Genomic DNA, 22,118 nt, shown 5'->3' with positions numbered 1-22,118 from the left:
CTACCTAATGGCATACTTTAAATAGGTGCGTTGTATGCTATGGCAATCCTATCTCAGTAAAGCTCTTTCTAGAAGTGGGGAATGGCTCTTGGGGCAGCAGGCCTCAAATTCAGTGCCTCGCACAAGCTGTACAGATAATTCGGTGGAGGCCTGCCTAAGTTCGGGGACCCCAGCTGAGTGGGGCTGGGGGCGGGGGGCGCTCTGGCCTGTTTGCCCCTCCCCCCACATGCCCAGGACCCGGAGAAGACGCAGGGACAAACACAGGCCCTAATAGAGCTTGCAGGCAGGCCATGGCAGGCCTCCAACTGCCACAACCAACACCCCCCCAAACCAGGGGGTGCCCTGTGACAGCCAGGCTGGGCCAGGCATGGGGGTTTCCCTCTAGCCCAGACTCCCCAGGCCAGCCAGGGCGCTGCTCAGGCAGTCTGGGCACAGCTGAAGAGGAGTGGGGCTGCCGGAGCGGTTCCTCCAGCAGGGCCCCCGGGCAGCCCCTACTTAGGGAAAGTAGGTGCACTTGGGCGCCTGCGTGGCTCGGTCGGTTAAGTGTCTGACTCTTGGTTTTGGCTCAGGTCATGATCTCACAATTTGTGAGTTCGAGCCCTGTATCGGGCTCTGCACTGACAGTGTGGAGCCTGCTTGGGATTGTCTCTGCTCCTCCCGCTCTCCCTCCCTGCCCCCTCTCAAAAATAACAAACGTAAACAAAAAGCAGCAGGTGCCCAGAGCTGGCAGGCCCTTTGGACGGTCACAGCTGACTCCACAGAGATCACAGAGGTGCAGTTTGTTCATTTATTTATTGTGGAGCATTTTACATGCAGGAACCCAAACGAAAGAGACAACATCTGGAAGGAGAGCCAGCGGGTGGGCGGCTGCGCTGAGCCTCTAGTGCACTGCCCCGCCCCCCCACAACCGGCTCCGCCCACAGAAACGCACAACAGGGACGGAACATCAGACTTCCCGGACGACTGGACAATAAACTCCACACGTCTCTCTTTCAATAGCCCCCACAATCCTGAGACCCTCACAAATTAAGTGCAAACTTTAGGAAATAAATATCCATCCCCCTTTCTCCAGGAGAGCCTGGAGACTTTAGACACCGGAGGATTGCAACTCCAGGGCTGACAACTGGTGGCCGCGGGGAAACCTGGCTTGGACCCCCACAGACAGGAAGGGCCGCAGACAGGCACTGGGAGAGGCGGGTACTGGGAGAGGTGGGTACCACCAGGGGCGTCTTCTGGGTGCGCGAGCACACACTCAGCCACGGTGGTGAGACGGGCTGGTCCCCACAGGGTGGACGGACAGCAGGGCCCAGGGTCCCTACAGCACACAGAGGGGAGGCTCGTGGCGGGCCGGCTGGGGCCAGGCTGAGAACACAGCGCTCCTGCTCGGTGCTCTTACCCAGCTAGCCCACAGTCCTCCTCAACCGTCCAGGAGGCTGGGCCAGACCGAGTGAGAAACGTGTGTAGGTTATGTGGAGGGCAGGAGGGCCGAGGAGGAGCAGGGGTGTCGGAGGCTGAGCAGCTGTCTGCCCCACGAAGCTGGAGGGTCCAGAGCCCTTGCCACCACTCTCCCCGTGGGGGGTCTTGAGGGACAGTGCAGGCCCTCTTGCTCTGGACCCCAGGAGGAGGAAGGGAAGGGCAGTGAGCCAAGGCAGATGACACGGTCACTCACACAGATGGGGCTGACAAACAGAAAAACAGGACAGACAACGGACGAAGTCCCCCTTCCCTCCAGCCCTGGCCAGCATCAAGCCCTTTCGGCTCAGAAACCCCTTGTCCCATGCATGCTGATAAGCAGGTGGGTCACCTCTCAGCCTGGCCCCAGTCGGCCTGCTGGGTCCCTGGGAGGGGGGTTCCCAGGCAGGGACTGCCCTGGGACAGGTTGGCCACAAGCCCACCAGTGCCCTGGGTCATCGCTGCCCACTGGCCACAAAGGTAGCAGGAAGAAATGGTTAGTTTTCTCATCTCTGCACACAATGAACACAGAAAAGGTTAAACACATCCCCAAGAAAATATTTTGACAAAATAAATATTTTTAACCTATAATCAGGTATAATTAGTGCTTATAAGGAATCCCAGCAATAATTTAGTGTAATTAAGTACATACTTTATCTGTGATTTCTAACACTTGTGGAGCGGCTGGTGGCTCATGAGGGTCTCACTCCTGAGGGCCAGGCACTGGCCAGCGCAGGCGGCCTGGGAGCTGGGCTCCCTGGGGGGAAGGGAGCCAGCAGCAGAGTGGCCTGGGGTGCCTGCGGCCTCGGGACAGGAAGAACTGAGCAGCACCCCCTTAAGGTCACCTGGGCCCCTACTCAGCTTTTTGTGCAGGCCTCTGGGTCTGGGCAGGCTGCTTCCGCACAGGACTTGAGAACAGGAGGGGCAGCGCAGGCCGGGAAGGCAGGGCCTCCTCCCTGTGTGAGCCACGCCTTCCGGCCACAGGCTCCACCACCACGCACTGCCCAGAGTTGGGGAGCAGCTCTGGGCCACGGGTACTAAGGGCAGCTGTGCTGAGGTTCCCCAGACAGATATGGGTGTCAGCTCTCTGCCGGGAGCCTCCTCTCCCCTCAGACTCTTCAGACTCCCGCTCATGGTGGGGCTTCTCCTCCCACAAGGCCAGGAGGCTGGCTCGTCCCTTGGAGGACGCCGGGCTCGGCCCCCAGCCCCCTCAGAGGCAAGTGCTCCAGGCTGCTGAGGATTCGAGCTGGGTCGCTGGGTACAACTGGACCATCCCGGCCACCTTCTCGGCAGCTCACGTCAAGCCAGCTGACTTCAGACGTCCTAATGTCCGGGCAGGCCTCAGGGGGCTCTGGCTGTGAGCAATGTTAAGAGGAGAGGAGCCAGTGGACGGAGGGGCTGGGTCGGGGGGACAGTAGAGCGTGGCACTGATTGCCAGGGAGGGCGGGGCTGGAGTCAGGCTGGCTGAGCTCTGATCTCTGAGGGGGAGCTTCCTGCATGTCCTCTGGGGAGTCGGAGTGTGACCTCCCACAGCTGGACCTGCCAGGAGGGCCCCCAGCTAGACCCCGCACCTCCTCTTTGGAGGAGGCTGGCGGGTGACACAGGGCACAGGGTTCTGGGCTGGGCAGCGCCCTGCTGTCTACCAGAGGTGCCGGGCTTCCAGCGAGAGGCCTGGTGTAAGCCTGTATCAAGCCCAGCTCTTTCCTTGTTCCACCTGCCAGGTGGGAAGGGCTGACCACGCCATGGCTCAGGAACACGTTTGGCCTGGGTACCTGGGCAGCACCTTTTGGAACACTGACCCGGGCCCCAGCAACTCACATACTGGCTCAGAGCAGCTGCTGCAGCAGTTTTCTTCTTCGGGGCAACCATAGCGCAGGGGTGGGGCAGGCTGGACCCCAGACCATGTCAAGGCTGAGTGCCTTGCCCGTGGCCAGGAGACACCCAGTGACGGTGACGAGAGGAGGTGTCCTCAAGCCCTAGCTCTCAGCCCCAGGCCACCAGCCTTCTAGGTTGGCTTGGAGAGAGGGTCCAAATCAGCGGCGAGGGGGTTCGGGGTGGGGGAAGGACAGGTTGTTGGGATGTTCTGTGGAGGAAGCCACCGATGTTGGCAGAGACCCACGCCAAGGGGCAGTGCAGGACTAGAGGGTCACTCCAGCCCCTTAGTCATTGGATCTCCAAACATGGTGCAGAGCCATCTGCTGCTGGGCCCTAGAGGTAGAGGCACAGAGGCCGCCACAGTCCAGGCCAAAGCCCCGAGCGTGGTGTGCTCGCTCACCAGCCAACCGAGCTTTCCCAAGCAGCCCAGAGCAATTCCTCCTAGAGCAGGCCCCTCCACAGACAGGGACACCGAGCAGTCTGGTGTGCAGTGGTGGATCTCTGCAGGAGCTACCCCACGTGCCTCGTGACCAGCCTCACGGGCCGCATGCTGTCTCTGCAACCGCTTTTGGCTCTCCCTCCGCACACCGGGAGCCTGTGGGTCCCCCGGGGACCCCTGGGGCCCAGGCTCAGCTGCTGAGCCATCCTGGGCAGGGGCCCGGGCTAGCAGCCTCGTGATGAAGACAAGGTCGAGAGGGTGAGAGGCCTCGCACAAGGGCATCCACAGAGCCTTCTAAAGTGCTGAGCACGCCAAGTGCCACAAGGTGACACGCGTCAGGGAGCAGCATTCCAGGGAGTGAGACCAAGCCCACAGGTGCAGACAAGCCCTTTGTGGAACAGGGGCACCGGAGGGTAGGCCAGTCCAAGGAGACCCACTGAGCCAGGCAGGGGCAGGACACAGGGGGAAGGGGCTGGGATCTGACCCCCTTCTCTGTGGGTGGAAACCGGAAGAAAGGCAGTCCAGACGTCTCCTCAGGAAATGGTCCCATGGGGCCTGCCTGGCTCCTGATGCCTGTTCTTCCGGGGAGGACACATGGGTAGAGGGAGCCTGTGGGCCAGAGGGGCAGGGGCAGGGGCAGAGAGCCTCTGGCTGCTGTCCCACCATCTGGAGAGAAAGAGGTGGCTGAAGCTGGTCCTGACTAGTGGGAGGCCTGGGAGCAAACACAGTGGCGTTTCCATGGAGACACAGCAGCACAGGACCGAGTGGGGACTGGGGATGGGAGGAATGGCCAGTGCCTAGTGAGGACTGGGGGAACAAGAGGTGGCCTGCCGTCTGGGGAGCGGAACCGCAGAACAGCTCACAGGGCGAAAAGAGCATCCTCTGACCGCTCAGACTTCTTCCGGCCGGAGGGGTTTGAGGCTGGGGCCGGGGCCTCCCCTGGGGGTGAGGGGAGGTTGGGAACCATTTCAGCAGCTTTGGCTCTTTCTTCAAGGAATTTATCAAACTCTGCAATACAAAACCAGGGCAAGGGGCAGGATTGGTAGGAGGCTAGGCCCACGGTGAGGCTCAAACCACCACCTCCCACCTGCTCCTCTCTGAGCCCCATTCACTGTCCCCACCCTCTGCACACTAGCCTGGGCTGCCTGCAGGGAAGGAGGCAGGGAGTGGCAGGGGAGCGGCCAGCAGGATGCCTCTGGGCCGTCTGCTGCCTGGAGACTCAGGCTGGCTTCCCCCTCTGCCACCTCCGGGGCAAGCAGGAAGCCTGGCTACCTGCAAATGGTGCAGGAGGAAGGGGCAGTTATGATTCCGGCCTGAGGCTTTTCCATGCAGCAGATCAGCACTGGAGGCAGGGCAGGGAGAGCTGGAGGGCCAAGTGCCCACTTAAACTTGGCAGAGACCATCCCCCTACCTTACTCTCATCCTCTGAGCAAAGTTCTGCCAGTGGAGGGGGTCGGACTGGATGGTCTGGCAGAATGGGGAGGGGGCAGTGCAGAGGGGAGAGTGGCAGGGAGTGGCGGAGACAGGAGGAGCAGGGGAGAGGAGACGGTGAGATGGGGGTGTTGGAGGACCATCATGGGAACTTCCCTACCCGACCCGTCATCCATTGGCCCCCCAGAAGTGGGGTCACAGGACGCCAGGCCCCACAAGCTCCCTATGTGCCCCGTGGACCACATGGCACGTCCTGCCTCTCTGCTGGATGGAGAATTCAGGGGTGGGGACAAACGGGTTAGGACCGCAGGTTTGGGGGGTCACGCTACCTAGGATGGCAATCTGGACCTACTACTCACTAGCTCTATGACCTTCTTAAGTCACGTGTTCTGACACTTCCCTCATCCGCTTGGGGTCTGGTGGGGACACAGCAGAGAAGCCCCTGGCCCAGGAGGCCAGGCCAAGCCAGGATGGGCCCCAGGAGACGTGCCAGCAGGGGAGGCTCCCAGCCTGTGGGGTGCTGGCCCGTGTGCACCCCACGAGCCTGGTGCAGGGGCAGCAGACGGAGGGTGGGGAGCTGTCAAGGTCCCGGCCTGGTCATACCTTCACTTGTGACGCCCTCTTCCAGGTCATCGCCCTTCTGTGGAAGGAGCAGAGGGAGCGGCATTAGGGCCCAGCCTGGGCCAGACCCCCCATTTCCCGTGCCCAGAGTTCTGTGAGAGTAAGTGCTGCTTGTTCTAGTGGAGACACAAAAACTTTGTTTTCTAAAAAGCAAAACCAAAATCACCCCAAACTGAGTAGTTCTAGGCTTTGATCCTCCAGAAGGACCAGAAAGAAAAATCCAAAAAAAGGCACAGGCTGGTTGTCTGGGTTGGAGCTACGGGCAGGACCGCAGCAAGCCTCCGGCCACCCAGCGACACTCTCCCAGAGCAGGGGCCACAAGGAGGCCGAGCCACAAGCCTGCCCAAGGTCCCCTCAGGGCTCCTTCACTCAGTAGCCACAGGGTTCTGGGAGCCCACTGTCCATGCCAACAGCTGGGGACTGCATGAGGCCCGGAAGAGACAGAGCCACGAAGCCCCAGGCTCGGGCCTGCCACCAGGCAGTATGTGGCAGTACAGCACAGTCAGGCCAGAAGCCGCGCCCCACAGCCTCCTGTGGCCCAGATTCCGTCACCTGCTGCCGGTTCCTGAGAAGCCATGGGAGCTCTGAGAGCTCCTAACAATGACAGTGAATAGGACTGGACTTTGGAGAGCACAGTGGTCGCTGGAACTTACTGCATGGTGACAGGGAAAGGAGCTGGATGGGGAAGTGGACAAGGCCTTGGGCTCAGACAGGAGACCTGGCTTCCTCCGTGTCCCTGCCACTGGTCTGCTGCTCAGCCTTGCCAGACAGGCCCCTTCCCCCTTTCTGAACCTTGGCCCATGAAGTGAGGGCCTTGGTCCTTCCTGCTTTGCCTCTGTGACAGGCCCTATTTCTTTTCCAGGCATTCCCTTGGGAAAGATATAATGGGGCGTTTTCATCCTGGCATGGCAGGCATCTGGGGGTCTAACTCACTGAGCAACGGGGGTCTTCAGAAAGCGTGGCCTTGTGGGGAGATGGCCCGGGGCAGTGCAAGGCCCTATCCCAGTACAGGAGGGGGCTGAGTTAGCAGCCCACTGCCAGCTGGGCCAATCCTGTGGTTAAAGATGCCGTGCTCTGGGGACAGAGTCCCCCTGAAAAGGTGGCAGCTAGGAGCAAGAGGTGAGGTGTCTCTAGGCACCCTCCCAGAAGTGCATCTGTCTGTCAGCCCCCCTGGCCAACCTCCCCCACTCTGCCTTCCATGCGGCCGCCTGAGAGTGAAAGTGCTTTGTGAGCAGGAGAGGGAGGGACCCGCCACTGCAGTCCTCCCTTTCTTGGGACCTGCTGCTATTTGCAGCTGCACAATGTCCTCACCTTCCTGTCCTAGCTCTGTGGGTAGAGACCACAGTCCCCCGGGTTCTTTTAAATCCAAGATACCAGATGATACTGGAGAAGTGGAATGACAAAAAGCAAAAAACAGCAACAACAAAAAAACCAAACCAAAAACAAAAAAAACAAGAACAAAAATAAAAATAAAAAAACAAAAAACCCACCACTCGACTCATCTCTATACAGTTTACAGTGAAAAATAAAATATAAAAATAAAAATAAAACCCACGAAACCCCCCCAAAACCCAAGCAAAAACCCCAAAGCTAAAGAACCCAAGCGCACACACACTAGATCCAGAAAAGTGACTGGACGCAAGTCCTGGAGCCTCCAGAGTCCCACGGGCCGAGGCCCCAGGGGGCTGTGCCCGCAGCAGGTGCTCCGCGCCCGGCAGGCTTCCCTCCTCTGCACCCCACGGGGGAGCGGGCCCTGGCCCCCGGGCTGTCCTGAGAAGCGCCTCTGCCTCGCCACGCCCCACACGCGTAAGAGAAAAGTCGAGTCTCACCAGGTCCGTCCTGAGCCACACCTCAATGTCGTCCATGACAGAGGGCTGCGCAACGGGGATCTATGGAGGCGGCAAGCAGCGGGCCAGGCAGCCCCACAGCCAGGCGAGGGGAGACAGAACACCGAACAAAGTAAATCGTCAAAAGCAACCCCCAAACAAAACCAAAACGTACACAGAGCAAAACCACACGTTGGCACAGCAGGCGCGGGCGACACAAGGCAGCCACATATGAAATGGCAGGTGAGGGAAGCAATGAGGTGGCCAGTTCTAAGAAGCAGGGCTGATGGGTGGGCGCTGGGAGGGGGGTGGGGGGAGGTAGGGAGGAAGGACGGCAGCAGTACGCGTTCTTGAAATGGAGAACTTTTTGACTACTCTCAGCCCAGGGCGCCAAGCACCTTCTTCTCATCTCAGGAACGCGCTGGTCCCGAAGGCTGGTTTTGAACTCACCGGGTTAGGACGCTTGGAAGAGTCCTGCCTACCCGCCATCAAGCCCAGCCCCCGGGAGTGGCTGAAGGAGGCACCAGGGAGCCCCTGATGCCTCTGGGGAGCGGGGTGGGGGGGATGGGGGGTGCCGGCGGGCACTGGAAGTGTTTCGGAATGTGTCCCAGTGTGTCTCTGAGTGGGAGGAGGGGCGTGCCGGGGCCTGGGTGTGGCCTGGCTGCCAGCAAGCAGGGGCATCTCACTGCCAAGGCAAGGGGGCCAAGCTGGGGCTTTGATGACCAAAGTGAGGTAGGGGCTTCAGCTGTCTTTTTAGTTGTCTTTGTGTCTCTTTGGGGGAGAATCACGATGCAGTCCTGAATGCAGTGGCTCCTTTAGTCTCACCCTGTTTTCCAGCTCTCAATGGCTGGCTGGACTTCCGGAGCCAAAGAAAAGTTCAACTGAGAATGGGGGAGCAGTACCCGGGGCATGTGTGTGTGTGAGTGAGAGAGAGAGAGAGAGAGAGAGAGAGAGAGAGAGAGACTGGGTCCCGAGCAAATGAAGATGTGCCTCATGGGTGCCTGAGCAGTCTCCGTGCCTGGCCCATGAGGCCAAGGCCTCGGGGGCAGCGATTCTGAAACATGCACTTGGCTGGAATGCAATAGGGGCTCCCAAGTCCACTGTTGCTAGAAAATTCGCTAGCACTGTGTCTACAGCTGGTTTCCCCCCAACGTCACAGTCTAGGGTAATTAAAATAAGCACTGAGCGGGCTGCCTCAGTGTTTGCCAAATCTAAAAAATAACACGACCTTAACAAAGGAAAAGAACAAAGATTTCATATTACCAGCCCTGCCCTGACGGAACAAGCGATCCTTAGAGACAGAAACCTGCTGCTGACGGACTTTGGGGTGTGAGGCAGCGCAAGGGCTCCTAAGGCCGCCTGAGTGTGCTGAGCAGGGGTCCTGCACGCACTGCGTGTGCACACACACACGTACATTGTGCCTAACTACACACCCAGCGTGGGCAGCCCACACACATTTTCATGAAGGTTCAAGCTCATCCTTGATCAGATTAGGAAGATCCTATCTACACTGTCATTTTATTTCTTTGACTTACTGGGAACCTCATATTGAAAACAAAAGTCAATGCCTGAAATGACTCCTAGGGACAAGAGGCTTGTGATTCTCACTCTCGAGGGCACAAACGCCCAGCGTGGATGTACTAACCGCACCTCAGGCAGCACCCAACCCCCCATCAAAAAGAAGGCCGTCAAGGCACACAGAGTGCGATCTGCTAATTTTATGCTTGCTGGCAGGACTTCTGTCTTGACACGTTCCTGTGACAGGAGATGCCGATTTTCATTATCTTGATGCTTTTAAGTCAGAATGCCTGGCCCCTGGGAGGCTGCTCGCCACACCAAGTTCCCAGAAACAAAGCTTGGAAAGTTAGCAGCATCTCCAATGAGAAAACCCAGCCAACCACGGCCGTTGCGAGTGTGCACTGGGCTTTCTTATACCTACCCAGCTTCAGTCTACCGAGGAGAAACGAAGGTTCGATGGGTAGAGCTTTGCAATGTGCTGCAGAAGCTTGGAAAAAAAGCCATTATGGGGTCATGGGTCTTGAACCTTCAGATTTGGCTTACAATATTTTTGTTACTGTTCACAAAGAAGTCTCTTGAGACTGTGTATCGTGCTCCAGTTTCCTTCTTTGAGGATTACTCTTGAAAGCCAGCACGCTCAGAAAATAAACACTGACATCTGAGAAACTCCTCACTCTCTCAAAAAAAAAAAAAATTCCCCAAAGCTGGATCATGGGAACGCTTTTCTTCCCTCTTTTAGATTTCCAAATAAGTAGTGTGTTTATGGAAAGGCATCCTCCCGGCGAAGCCCCAGGAGCCAGGCTGAGCACAGAGCACCGGGCAATGGGTCGGTCGGGCTGGGCTCGTCAGGTCCCTGGAGCAAATCACTTTTCTCTGGACTTGCTTCTTCACTCCCGAGCCCAGGAGTCTCTGCTCTCCTAAGAAGCCTCAGGGCTTCAGGTGAAGAGGCAGAGCAGGGAGAAAAGAGCTTGCTTGGGCAGTTCTTGGTCTCGGGCTCCTCATCTGTGAAATAGGGTGATGGCTAGGTTCTATTTAATTTTGACCCCACAGGACTCCAAGCCCCTTAACTTCCAGGTCAGGAAGACCAGAAATCTAGGAATATCGTAAGTGATCGGAATCGACCCTTTCCTGTACAGAAGGCACTTGGCCTCAGGGCGGAACCTCCGTGGAGTTGGGGGGAGAGCTGACAGTGAAGCTTATAGAACACAGGGCAAAGGTTGACTTGCTTGTGGCTGCACACAATAGCTCAGCTACGTAAACCTTCTGCCCTGGTAAACCAACGCCTTGAGCATGGCACCGGGGTCAAGCACCTTCTAGTAAGGCGGACGCTACCAGACACAGACTGAACATGTACACTGCTCTCCACACAGGAGCCACAGAAACTGGGAGGGAGGGAGAGGAAGCTCTCCCTTCCATGCCAATGGGAGGGAAGGGAGAGGACTTGGCCACCGAAGAGGGCACTGGACTCTGTCACTGCCCCGTGGCTACGGGCACGTCACCAGGTCCCTGGGAGGCCTCCGTGTTCTCGTCCCTCGGATGAAGCCTGGCCCAGCTGACCCCTGAGGGACTACGGCCGCTGACATGCCATGGTTGGAGCATCTTCTTGGGCCATGATCCAAGGCTGAAGGCCAATCCAAGGGTTTGAAGAGGAGTGTTGAGGCAGGCAGCCAGAAAGGGAAAAAGACATGAGGCAAAAAAAAAAAAAGGGGGGGGGAGCTAGCACAGGCTCCCCCCTCCAAGAAGGCCAGCACCTACCGGGCTGGCTTGGCTGGGCCAACGGTGCGCCCGGACTGTCCATCTTCAGAGTCCACAGAGAAGGGGCGTGCAGCTGCCAGAAGCGGCAGCCATTGATGGGAGCACTGGGTGAGCTGTCTGCCATCCCCTGACCCTCCCGTGGCTGCAGGCAGGCCACCTCCACTGAGGGTGCAGTGGGGGGCAGGCCGGTGGTATCACTGGCTCGGCCACAGCCAGTGCTGTTTGTGGCTTTGGGCCTGCTGTGTCTGGGGACTCACCAGACCTGATCAGGGCACCCTTCCACTCCTGAGCGTAAACAGTAGCACACCCCTTCTGCTAACCTACTTCTGTCTTGTTGGGACCATTTGTTCTTTTCAGGGTATCTTCCTGGCTCCAGAGGGGGTGGGGAGGGCAATTTCCCAGCAATCTCTGGGCAAGGTGGCTCATAACACTGCTCAGAGGTCTCTTCAACTGGCAATGAACCTGGTATGGTCAACTGTGGTGTTGGAAGTCTAGACACCTCAAGGCCCAGGAGAGCATGGACCCGTTTCACAGCCCCCCAACCCACACGGAGACCTCACAGTCTGGTTCACAATGCAACAGGTACACGTTCTGAAGAGCTCAGATATTCTATTTCATGAGAATCGAGAAATCTTCCCTCCAACCCAGTCCACCCAAACATGAGCAGCAGCCCAAAAGCCCTTCACAGCCTTACTCGATAGTACAAAAAGTTTCCAAGTAAAGAATTTGTACTTGGGGGGTCTGGAAGGACTCAAGGCTTCTACACTATGGGAAATAAGGCAAAGCAATTAATATAGGTTGTTTAAAAGAGAAACACCAGTGCAGTCAGGCAGGTGGGATACCAGGTTAGCTGTTAGTTGCGTTTGCTTCTGGGAGCTCTAGTCGGGGGAGGGGGGAGGTCTTGTGTGGGCAGAGGCAGGTGCCGCCACCAGCAGCTAATGCCACACCCAGGGTAGTTTGCTGGGCAGTATCCTATTTTGCAGGATTCACGGGCACAAGGACACACGGCTGGATCTTCCGAATTTGGAACGCGAGTGCACATGGTCTCCAGGAGTCCCACTCTAAGGCCCCCCAAACATGGGGACCACAGCCCCAGTGTGTCTCTGAAATAAACGAGGGGCCCGGGCAGCCTATGTCTCTAAGGATGGCCTTGGGGTCAAGTACAAAGCAGTATCGAGCGCCTGCTGTTCTGACAGGAGGAGGGAGGCTGGCTCCACCCAAGTGTGGCTGTGCAAAGTCCCTAAGCTCCAAGCTGGTGTGGCAGGAAGATCCCCCCACCCCCATGATTCTGATGGCTCTGTGCAGCCACTGCACGTCGGCCACACCTTGCTCAGACAGGTGACGCCGCTGTGCCCCTTACAGCCTCTGACATGCTGGCCTGCCCTAACACCCCTCCGCTGGCCACAGCCTGGCACCGTTTCCAGGGTCGGTTACATTTCCTGCCCGTGTGTCTAGCATCTGCCCGGCTCCACCCGTGAGGCTGTGGAGCGACTGCTTTTATGGTCTCCTTCTGTGCACCCTCTCCTGCCCCAGCCCTCCCGCACACGCACACACAGACCTTTGGTCTCTATGTTAGAGGTGTTCGGTGAGGGCTGTGACTTGATTAGAAGTGAAATCATCACGCTGAGGCAAGCAGCCTGGAACGAGGTCACCCTCTCTCTCTGTAGCAGACTCAGGGCCACCTACCTGATCAGATGAGGCAGGAGAGGCCCCCTCAGGTCTGTGGCAGAAAAGCTTTACATCATGAGAACTAACTACCCGTGTTTAGGATACTAAACTCCCTGGCTTTGTCTTCTTTCTATTCTAGTCCTATTGTGTTTGTGTGGTTAAGACGTCTCCCATTCTTCCGGGGGACCTAGTGGGCACACATAACTCCATTATAAAAACCCATCAGCCCAGGACTTCCGGATCCGTAGGCTGGAGGGGGCTTCTCCAATTGATCAGATGCTTTTGAGTCTGTCTCTTAGAAATGTCCCCTCCTAAGCAAAAGCCACAGTAACTTGTGCTCATCCTGAAAAAGCGAATACTGCCGAAAGCTCCAGAGACAGTAAAAGGAGGGAGAGGGCCCTCCCCTCACTCCCACAAATGTCCCAGACCTTTAAGGCCCAGGGGCACGGACTTAGCAGAAAACCAGAGGTGTTTCTAGGGCCGACAGTCTGTGGCTGAAGGATTGTCCAAATACAGGAGGACATTTGGGCAGGGGACAATTTGGCACCCGGTCGTTAAGAGATGATGGCCTTGTACTGTCTGACTCACAAGGGCTCAGCAGGTGACACAGGGAAGCGCTGGGGCGGACAGGGGGCTCGGCTCGGCTGGTGACCTCTCACCATTCCTTGGGTTATGAGCCAGCTGTCTATGGGCTCCAGGTCAGAGTCCCCACCTTTACCTCTCTTCTGGGCCGAGGACAGAAAAGTCCCAGAAAGAAAAGTCACAGCAAGACCCAGGATAAAGAAAGCAACAGTATATATCAGGGAAACGGAAAAGTCGCTGTTCAGGGTTGATCTTTTGTCACGTAAGGAGATGTGACCATTGTCCCCGCCCCCTCCAGATGGTCCCCTTACCTGCCTGGAAAAGAGAAGGGAGGTTTAGTAACCAAGACTCGAAACCAGGTAACATGAACTCATGCCATCGACTCCCATACCCTGGGAGACTCTCCGTGCGGTCACAGAAGGCCGACCCCGGCTACTTCTCCTGATTAGGGCTCTCGCGGTTGGCAAAGGGTCAGCGTTTCAAAGAGCCAGCTTTCACCAAATCGTTTCTCCTTTTTTCCTAACTTATTTCTGCTTTTTTCCCCTCCTTCCCAGTTACCTGTGTGTTCTTCTTCCAAACTCTTAACTCGAACACTGAACTTGGGCGTACTGCTCTTTTAAGTGACAAAGGTGTTTACAGTGAAGCCTTCTGATGTGGCTGCACTGTGGAGCCGTGGCTATGAAATTTTCTCCCCTTTACTGTGTTCTTAAATTTCTCGTTTGGCCCAGTTCTCATATCCAGGTCAGTACGGTTTAGGATAATGGAACACCATGACCTGAAATACTGGCCTGAAGACACGTGTGCGTGAGGGGTGTGTACACACAGGTACAGAGACACAGACACGCACAGGCACAGGGCTATACGCACGCGCTCACACAGACGGACACAGGCATCACAAACACGGCTTCCCCGCATCGAGCAGTAAACGTGAAAGCAATGTGCCTCCCATCAGGTGGAAAACATGCCGGGGTCATCAGGAGCTCTGGAAACAGGGAGCTGGGCCAAGCCACACACCCAAAGGGTGACGGACGGGAAGCTGGCCACCTCTCCTGCACTTGGATCCAGGCCTGGGCACTAGTAACAGCAGTGGTGCTGCAGGGCACCCCCCCCATGGATGGGGGCAGGCCTTGGGGACAGAGTGGGAAGCAAACCAAGTCGGCCTGGCTGAGGGACGGAGCTGTAGGCCAGGTCAGGATGGGTCAGGAGATGTCTTCACCTGACGGGGTGCTGGTGGGCCCACAGCCCGGCCTCCTAATGCCCCCTGTGAGTTAGTGGGAGACAGTCTAAGTAATGGGAGAAACGGAGCCAAGGCCACCGCACAGATTTTGGGAGTCCAGGTCCCAGGGCTGGAAAGGCAAGGTGCTGAGACCCAAGGCAGTTGGGCTGGCTCTCCTGTGCCCCCTAGTGGCCAGTGCAGAGGGCCGCACAGCCCTCACATCGGTTGCCTGAGCCAGAACAGAGAGAGGGACAAGTCCCTTCACCAGGGCAAGCCTCCTCCCAGAAACCAGGCTGCAGACTGCCTGCCTGGGCTCACTGAGACGGGCTGCAGGAGCCCAAGAACTGTTACTCTGGAAGCACACCTCCCCATCTAGGGGGCAGATGAGCTCTGCTCCTTACTAACCGAGCTGGAGGACCCTGAAATGAGGTCCAGCTGTTCGGGAGGGGGGCCACTATCCCCACAGCTGTCCCCCTCCGTGTCCCTGCAAACACACACTCATTCACACCCAGCCGCATGCATTCCTAGATGAAAAGGGGGACGGTCTCACGAGAAGCATTAAGACACAAATCCTTCCCCCTGCAGCGACCTGAAATCGTACAGAACCTACAGCTGCCATCTGGGGCTCAAATGCACCACCCTCCACTTCAAAGCACCTCTGCCTTTAGCTGTGATCCTTCCAGACACAGTGCTGGATGGAACAGCCTCCTGGCCTCCACCCACTGCTCCTCCCACCGCTCCAGCCTGATCCCCGGGTGAATCCTGCCCATTAGCAGCCTTCTAGTGGGCTGTATTGCTTCGCCAGGCCAACTCCAAATGATCAGCAGAGGTGCGGCTCAGACGAGCACTGCCCTTCCTTGTAAGGCTCGTCAGTGTGTTGGAGCACTGCCCACACCCAGGGCCGTGTGACGGTTGGGAAGAGACCCTATCTGGCCGTAGGACAGCTGTGCCCTGAGAGCTGGGGGCCATCAAACCAGGAAGAGGAGGGGCTCTGGAGCCGGACCACCCAGGATGGGTCCCCAGCTTGCCATCCGCTCACTCAGTGCCCAGGGCATGCTGCCACCGCTCTGGGCCTGCCTGCTCCGGGCTTCGCAGGAAAGCTGACTGGGCATCACCCGCAGGGTGGAGCGAGCACACGGTGAGGCAACACAGTGTTCTCACACCGGTCTCCCTCCCCCACTCCACGCAATCCAGCTTCTGTTTCATTGCCCGGCCAGCTCTGCCCGACCTTCCCTCCGGACGACTCCAGGCAGAAAAACAGGGTGAAAGACCTACCACTTCGGAGCTCTGTTTCCGACTGTCTAGTGCAGAAGCGAGTCCTCCGACAGCCTGGGGGTCCTCGTAGGTTACCCTGGAGACAAGCAGCGCAGGCGGTCAGTACCCTCCCCCGGTGGCCCCAGGGGACGGGGCAGTGACCCACAATAGCTCTTTAGTGTCCCTGCAGCCTTGGTGTTTAGGCGGAGGCCACAGGCTCACGCTGATGTCTGATGGCGGCTGAAGCCAGGGGGCCGGGGGCCTGGCCCTGGCTCAGCCCCTCATTTCCTCTGCGGTCAGGGGGCACCGTATACCTCCATGTTCCTCTCAAGTAACACCACCAGGGCATCTCCTGGGGCCAATGAACGAAGTGCCCTGATGCTGCAACTCACACTAATTATTTCAGAAGCACCGGCCTCGGTGGCAGCGGACAAGGAAGGCGGTCCCTGGACCTGGGATTGGGGTCTGTCACTGACCAAGGAGGCACTCTCCCTCTGCATTCTGACCTCTTTTGCGGTTAAAAGTGACCTGTGCAGGCAAGGGGTGCATGGGGCCTTGGGCTTCTGGTCACTTGCTGATGCCTGAGCCTGGGACTCAGAAAGCTGCATACCTCAGGTGCTGGGCTCCAGAGGCGTTCTCTGCCTGCCTGAAGGCTGAGCAAGAAGCTCGAAGCACGTGCCCATGCCTCCCTGAGATGCAGGGGGTGGTCTATTGTAGGATCCATTTCCCCAGTCTCATTTGGCTTATCCTGGCGAGAGCTGCCGTCCGGAAAGCCTCTCCCACACACTGGGGCAGGGGAACCACGCTGCTAGGCCCTGCCTGGCCGCACCCCGGCTCCTAGCTCCTCTTCATCAGCTCAGGGAACAGAGATCCCAGAGCGCTCTCTTGTGACTGACAGGAGAGATTCGACTACCGTCAACCCCGAGACGGGGAGGCTGGGAGGCGGGGGTGGGGGTGGGGGGTTGGTGTTCATTCAAAATCTGTGTCTATTGCCAAGTCTTCACAGCCATATTTCAACGTTCTTGGCAGCCCTGGATCTGGTAAATAAAAGGCGTCTTTGTGTTGGCCTGTGACCAGGCCTGGATCAATCCTCCCCCAATATATTCCGAGAGCCACCGAAACGGTCCCCACGTACGTCTTGCGTTGCTCGGCCAAGGAGTTCCCTCTCGTCTGGGCGAACATGTCAAAGCCATCACGGGGATTACACTGCTGGAGTGAACTGAGGGTGCCACTGACGCTCTCCGTCCCCAAGTCTGTGGCAATAAAACAAATGAGGGTAGGGTGAGAATAAAATGTGGCCTGTGGACGTAATGAAGGGTGCTGAGTTCAGAAGCCAGTGGGCGGGTTAGAGTTCTGTAGGGGGAGGTCAGGCAGGGGGAACAGGCCTCTCCCCTGCACTCCCAGCCCACCACATGCAGCAGGAGCCAAGGTGGGACCCAGATGGGGGACAGAAAAGCCACTGACCCCCCCCCAAGCTGCTCAAGGTGGGGAAAGAGTCCTCATGAATGAAAGCGAGATTACTGGCAACAGGAGGGGCCCGGGGCCAGTCGCCCCACAGCTGTCCCACCATGCTCTCTGACCAGTGCGCTCCTCACTAACTGTCACGGTATCTAAGAGCCTGGGTCATGCATTTACTTGACAAATATTTCACAGGCACCCACCACACTCAGAGCCAGCTCCTGAGTGGACCATACTGAATTCAACATGGTCCTCACCTTCAGGAGTGCACTGAGTAGGCGGGAGCCAGACAATACCAGTATCTAGCTTGAGATACTAGAAGAGACTCAAAACCGACCCAAGAGTGGGGCTTGAAGGTCAAGGGGACCCTGCTGCAGGGAGAAGAGAGAAAGGCAAGTACCAAGGCACAGAACCTGAGGTCTAGGGTGTGTGAAAAGAAAAATGCTTGTGGAGAGAGACTGAACACCAGACATTTTTAAAGAAGGAAGGCAGCAGGGGCGCCTGGATGGCTCAGTCAGCTAAGCGTCGGACTTCAGCTCACGTCATGATCTCATAGTTCATGAGTCTGAGCCCTGCATCAGGCTCTCTGCTCTCAGAGCAGAGCCTACTTCCGATCCTCTGTCTCCCTCTCTCCCTCTCTTTCTCTCTCAAAAATAAATAAACATTAAAAAAAAAAAAAAAGGAAGGCAGCAGAATTCAGTTTGAATTTTGGATTTTAAATATGGTAGCCATATGCTGAATAGATTCAAGGCAGAGAAATCTGTTCGGAAAGAAAAACAGTAGCTACAAATATATGAGATACTGAGAAGCCAGGATTACAGTTAACTGACAGGCCACTAAATAAAAACCCTGTTCAACTGAAATGGAATGACAGTATAAAGAGAAATATTAAGAGAAAGAGGGAAACAGGAAAGATAGAATTTTGCAAGGGCCGTGCATGATTATTTCCACACTGTAATTTTGTTATAGATTGGTGCCATGCAGCGTTTCTGCAGCAGCTCGAATCATATGCACACTTTCAAATGGAGAAGTAGAAAAGTAGTGAGCTTCTTTTGTTTCGGGTTTCAGGCAGTGGAGCACTTTAGACCAATGTTAGGTACAAGGAGAACAGATGTATCACGGTCATCACTTCCTACTTCCAAGCCCGGGGCAGACATTACCAATCAACTACAGACTCACCCTCCAAGCTCTGAAGTGGCTTCAGCATCCTTAGACCTGGGTCCCAAGCAGCCCAGGAACTAAAACCTATTAACCATCCCTGGCCTAGTTTATACTGAGAAGACAATCACTTCAACTACATGGAATGTTCCAGATATCACACAGCAGCTGCCTTTCTTTTAAACCAAATAGCTTCCTGTTCCTTGGAACTCCCTCTACCCCTTTTTTCCAACATAGTTAAGTTTAAACTTTAAGTTTAGGGACAGAAGTCATGAACTAAAAGTATACTTTCCCATGGATTCCTCAAAATGCTCTCTTTGGGCCCCCCAACAAAGAGAGAGAGAAAGGGCCCCTCAGCCCAGACTCACAACCAGGAAGTGGACCACCAAGGAGGCCCTCTTTGCCCCTATGAGACACTTACCCAAGCCTGCAAGCTGGGAGGAGAGAGAAGACGGGGGTGCCGTGCTCCCCACCATTGGGCTCACCACGGCTGGAGACCCCGGCCCTAGGTCTATTAAGTTGTCTTCGGTCACTTCGTTCAGCACCTATCAGAACAGAAGACAGCGGTGAGCCTCGGGGCCCGGACGCGGGCGGCGTGCAGGGTCCCAAGGAAAAGCATCGATGCTGCCCCAATACAGGAACAAGGCGGTCTCCCTCACCTGGACTCAGGGGGCTTCAGGAGTCCACGGCTGGCCCTGGCTGTTAGTGAGCTCTGCACTGGCTCCTCCCCCCCACCCCCCAAGGAGGCAGGGCTGAACCAGCCATCAGGACAGTCACTGTCCCAGGAGCTGTCACTTGGGGCTTCCTTGCCACCCTCCTGCCAGGAATGTGCCTGTTAGCTCTTCCTCAGTATCCCATCAACCAGAGCTTGCTCTGTACTTTTTTTTTAAAAAGTTTACTTATGTATTGAGAGAGAGAGAGTGTGTGTGTGAGGGCACAAGTAGGGGAGGGGCAGAGAGAGAGAATCTCAAGCAGGCTCCAAAGTGTCTGCACAGATCTCAATGCAGGGCTCAAACTCATGAACCCCGAGATCGTGACCCAAGCCAAAGACAGATGCTTAACCAACTGAACCACCCACGCGCCCTGAGCTTGCGCTTATTTTCTTTTAAGCGAACTCTACCCCCAATGTGGTGCTTAAACTCCCGGCCCTGAGATCAAGAGTCGCTTGCTCTACAGACCAAGCCCACCCGGTGCCCCTAATTGCTAAAATATTTAACCCCCAATTAGAAAAACCAGAGGTGCGACCGAATGGAGATAGGCCACCCAGCCTCTGGAGATGAGAGAAGTGTGAAATAATACTTACTCCATTACTGGTGTTTTGAACTGATCGGCCTGACCTGTATCGTTCGAACCTAAAGGGAAGGGAAAGCAGAGGGAGGAGTGGGGCGCGGCACAGTGATGCGCCCTGGGCCTGTGAAGAGCTCCCGGGGACCGAGCCTCTGGGAAAGGAGACCCGCTGGGGCCGCCTGGGGGACTAGGCAGAGTGGATCTCCCCACACACGACGTCCCCATGTCTTCCTCTGTATACCCAGCGCTCTCACGGCAGGTGGGAACACAAGAGCGAGCAATTGTGAGGCACGTGTGCAGGCTGCCCTTGCATTCAGGAGTTCCGCAATGCCATGGGCAAAGCTAAGCGACTTTCCCCAGCTAGAGGCTAGAGAGAGAGGATTTACAGAGATCTGCTGTTCCACACTGGTCTCCCCACTTGCTGGGGTCACTGCCTGGTGACCAGTGATCCCCAGGAAGGACCATCTGGTTAGGCGACGTGCGTCCACTTTCAAGAAAGACTTGGGTGTTTTTATGAGCCACGGCCTATAAGAAGGGGAGTATCAACCCCTCTGAAAAGTTTCTAATCCTGGCGTACCTCTCCCACAACCACCTTGGAGGGACGACCAGTCTTATCAAACACTCTCAAGCCAGAATGGCTCCTCAGGGCTGCTGACCCCAGGCTTTGCCTCTGAATTTGTGGTCAGACGGGGTGTGGCAGACTCGGGAAGATGCCCACATTAGCCCCTGTCTTCCTATCCTAGGAGGGGCTGAAATGGGTTTAACAGGGGAAAGGCCAAGCACATTAAAGTGGAGAAACCAGAACCACATGGCAAAGCCGAAGGGTCTCAGGCTGGGAGGGGAGGCACCCCAGATCCGCTCCTAATCTCCCATGGGCACACGAGGCTCCTGGGTAGCTCCACATTCTTACTGCAGAGGTTTCTTCTCTGTCAGATGGACACGGGACCAGCCATCCGTACTGTGACAGTCAAAGCTGAGACAAGCCCCAGGGCTAGGTCACTGAGAGCAAAGTCACCCCTGAAGCCCCCCAGATGCAAGTATCTGTCTCACTGACCCTGACACCACGTCATGCTGCGAGTCAGCACGGCGGGGGCGGGGGGGGGGGGGCGGCGGGGCCCCATGTCTCCAAGGGCCTCAGGCTTAGGAGAAGGCTGGCCTGGTCAAGGTGCTTTCTGGCTCCTTCCCTGGGAGAAGCCGGAGTGATGATATGAGAGCCGTGCCTGCTACGGTATCCTACAGACAACTTCTTCCCCAGGGGAGGCTTTGGAGAAGGAAAGGAATTTTCAAGTCGGTTACCTCAAATCCAAAAATGATTTGGCTGCAGAAAGAGCTCAAACGAATGTATATGTGTGCATGTGAGTGTGTGTGTGTGTGTGTGTGTGTGTGTGTGTGTGTGTGTGTGTTTCCCTAAGCAGCAGCATCCGGCACTCACACCCTGCCTTCTTTGGAACACTCTAGACACACTGACATTTGCAAAGGGAAGGAAAATTCTCTTTTTCTTTTTTTAAAGATGGGAAAGAGGAAATCTTTTTTCCTTAGTAGAGATTCCCCCTCCCCCTTTAATCCTTTTCCAACTCAAAGGATCTTCAAAGGAGCAGGTGTGAGGCTCAGGGGCCCTGCCCTCCCCCCTCGTGGGGCTGGGGGAGCAGGACGGCAGGGCAGCCAGAGGCTTGCAAAGGGCAGAGCCTAATTCCCCAGGACACCTTCCTGCCTGCTGGTTCCCAGGAGAACCGGAGAAGCATTTCAGCCGGGGGAGCACATTAGCATCTCTGATGACCAGTTTCCAACTCTAATCTCTCCCTCTCCCTCTCTCCATTGTTCACAGAAGGAATCGCTCCCCCAGGGCTCCAGCCTTTCCCAGGGAGAAGAAGGGCCCTGGCCCCCACCTCTCGTAGCGGAGGAAGACATTGTTGAGGTCATCGTTGACGTGCAGCAGCTCCTCGGTGACCTCCTCGTTGGACACCCGGGAGATGAGCTCCACGATGCGCTGCTGCATGGCCCGGCAGGTCCTGTTCAGCTCCTAGGGAACACACACGCCTCTGGCTAGCCTGCTGGGGACGCTTTCAGTCACATTCCATTTCCTTTGAGAAAATGTGTGCCAATTCTTAAAAGTCACAAAAGGAGTGCTCGCTTGTCCAGAAAGCCAGACGTGGGTGGGATGCAAAGAGGAAGGCTCCTCTCTGCCTCCTGCCACCGCGGAGGAAGTAAGCTCTTTTTCAAGAGACGGACCAGTGTCCATAGCTACGTGCTGTCGTATGTGCATCGGTACACGTTCGTGCAGACCATTCTTTACATCTAAGAATAGGATTCTTGGTAGTTGGCTTTTTCTCTTCAACAAAATAACTCTTGACCACCTTTCCTGTGGCTTTATACAGTCGGCCTCATCCCTTTGTGTGTTATAATGCATCTCCCCCTTTCCCCTTCCCCGGTGGCTGGGCGTTTAGGCTGAGGCCTCTTTCTGGCCAGCCCTGACACCGAAGCAAGGGACATTCGGGAGCACACTCGTGGCTGCACATGTGTGATAGCATGTCCAGTGGACAAGTGCCTAGAAGTGGGATTTCTGGGCGAAAGGGTGTAG

General features: G+C 56.6%; 1 protein-coding gene across 1 annotated transcript in view; it reads right to left on the bottom strand.

The window, feature by feature from the left end:
- Positions 1-773: 773 nt before the first annotated feature.
- TOM1L2 (target of myb1 like 2 membrane trafficking protein) overlaps positions 774-22,118 on the bottom strand; it is a 54,079-nt gene continuing 32,734 nt past the window's right edge. The window contains exons 8-16 of the mRNA XM_029928883.1: positions 21,427-21,560; positions 19,557-19,605; positions 18,675-18,798; positions 16,773-16,890; positions 15,659-15,734; positions 13,245-13,310; positions 7,648-7,707; positions 5,801-5,837; positions 774-4,774 (exon numbers count right to left, since the gene is read on the bottom strand). Coding sequence (XP_029784743.1) covers positions 4,626-4,774; positions 5,801-5,837; positions 7,648-7,707; positions 13,245-13,310; positions 15,659-15,734; positions 16,773-16,890; positions 18,675-18,798; positions 19,557-19,605; positions 21,427-21,560 — 813 coding nt within the window. The 3' untranslated portion in view covers positions 774-4,625. The remainder of the gene's footprint in view (positions 4,775-5,800; positions 5,838-7,647; positions 7,708-13,244; positions 13,311-15,658; positions 15,735-16,772; positions 16,891-18,674; positions 18,799-19,556; positions 19,606-21,426; positions 21,561-22,118) is intronic.

Source organism: Suricata suricatta, chromosome 17 (genome assembly GCF_006229205.1).
Source record: "Suricata suricatta isolate VVHF042 chromosome 17, meerkat_22Aug2017_6uvM2_HiC, whole genome shotgun sequence".
Classification (NCBI taxonomy): Eukaryota; Metazoa; Chordata; class Mammalia; order Carnivora; family Herpestidae; genus Suricata; species Suricata suricatta.
The sequence above is the reverse complement of the archived record's forward strand: the minus strand, read 5'-3'. Positions and strand labels throughout refer to the sequence as shown.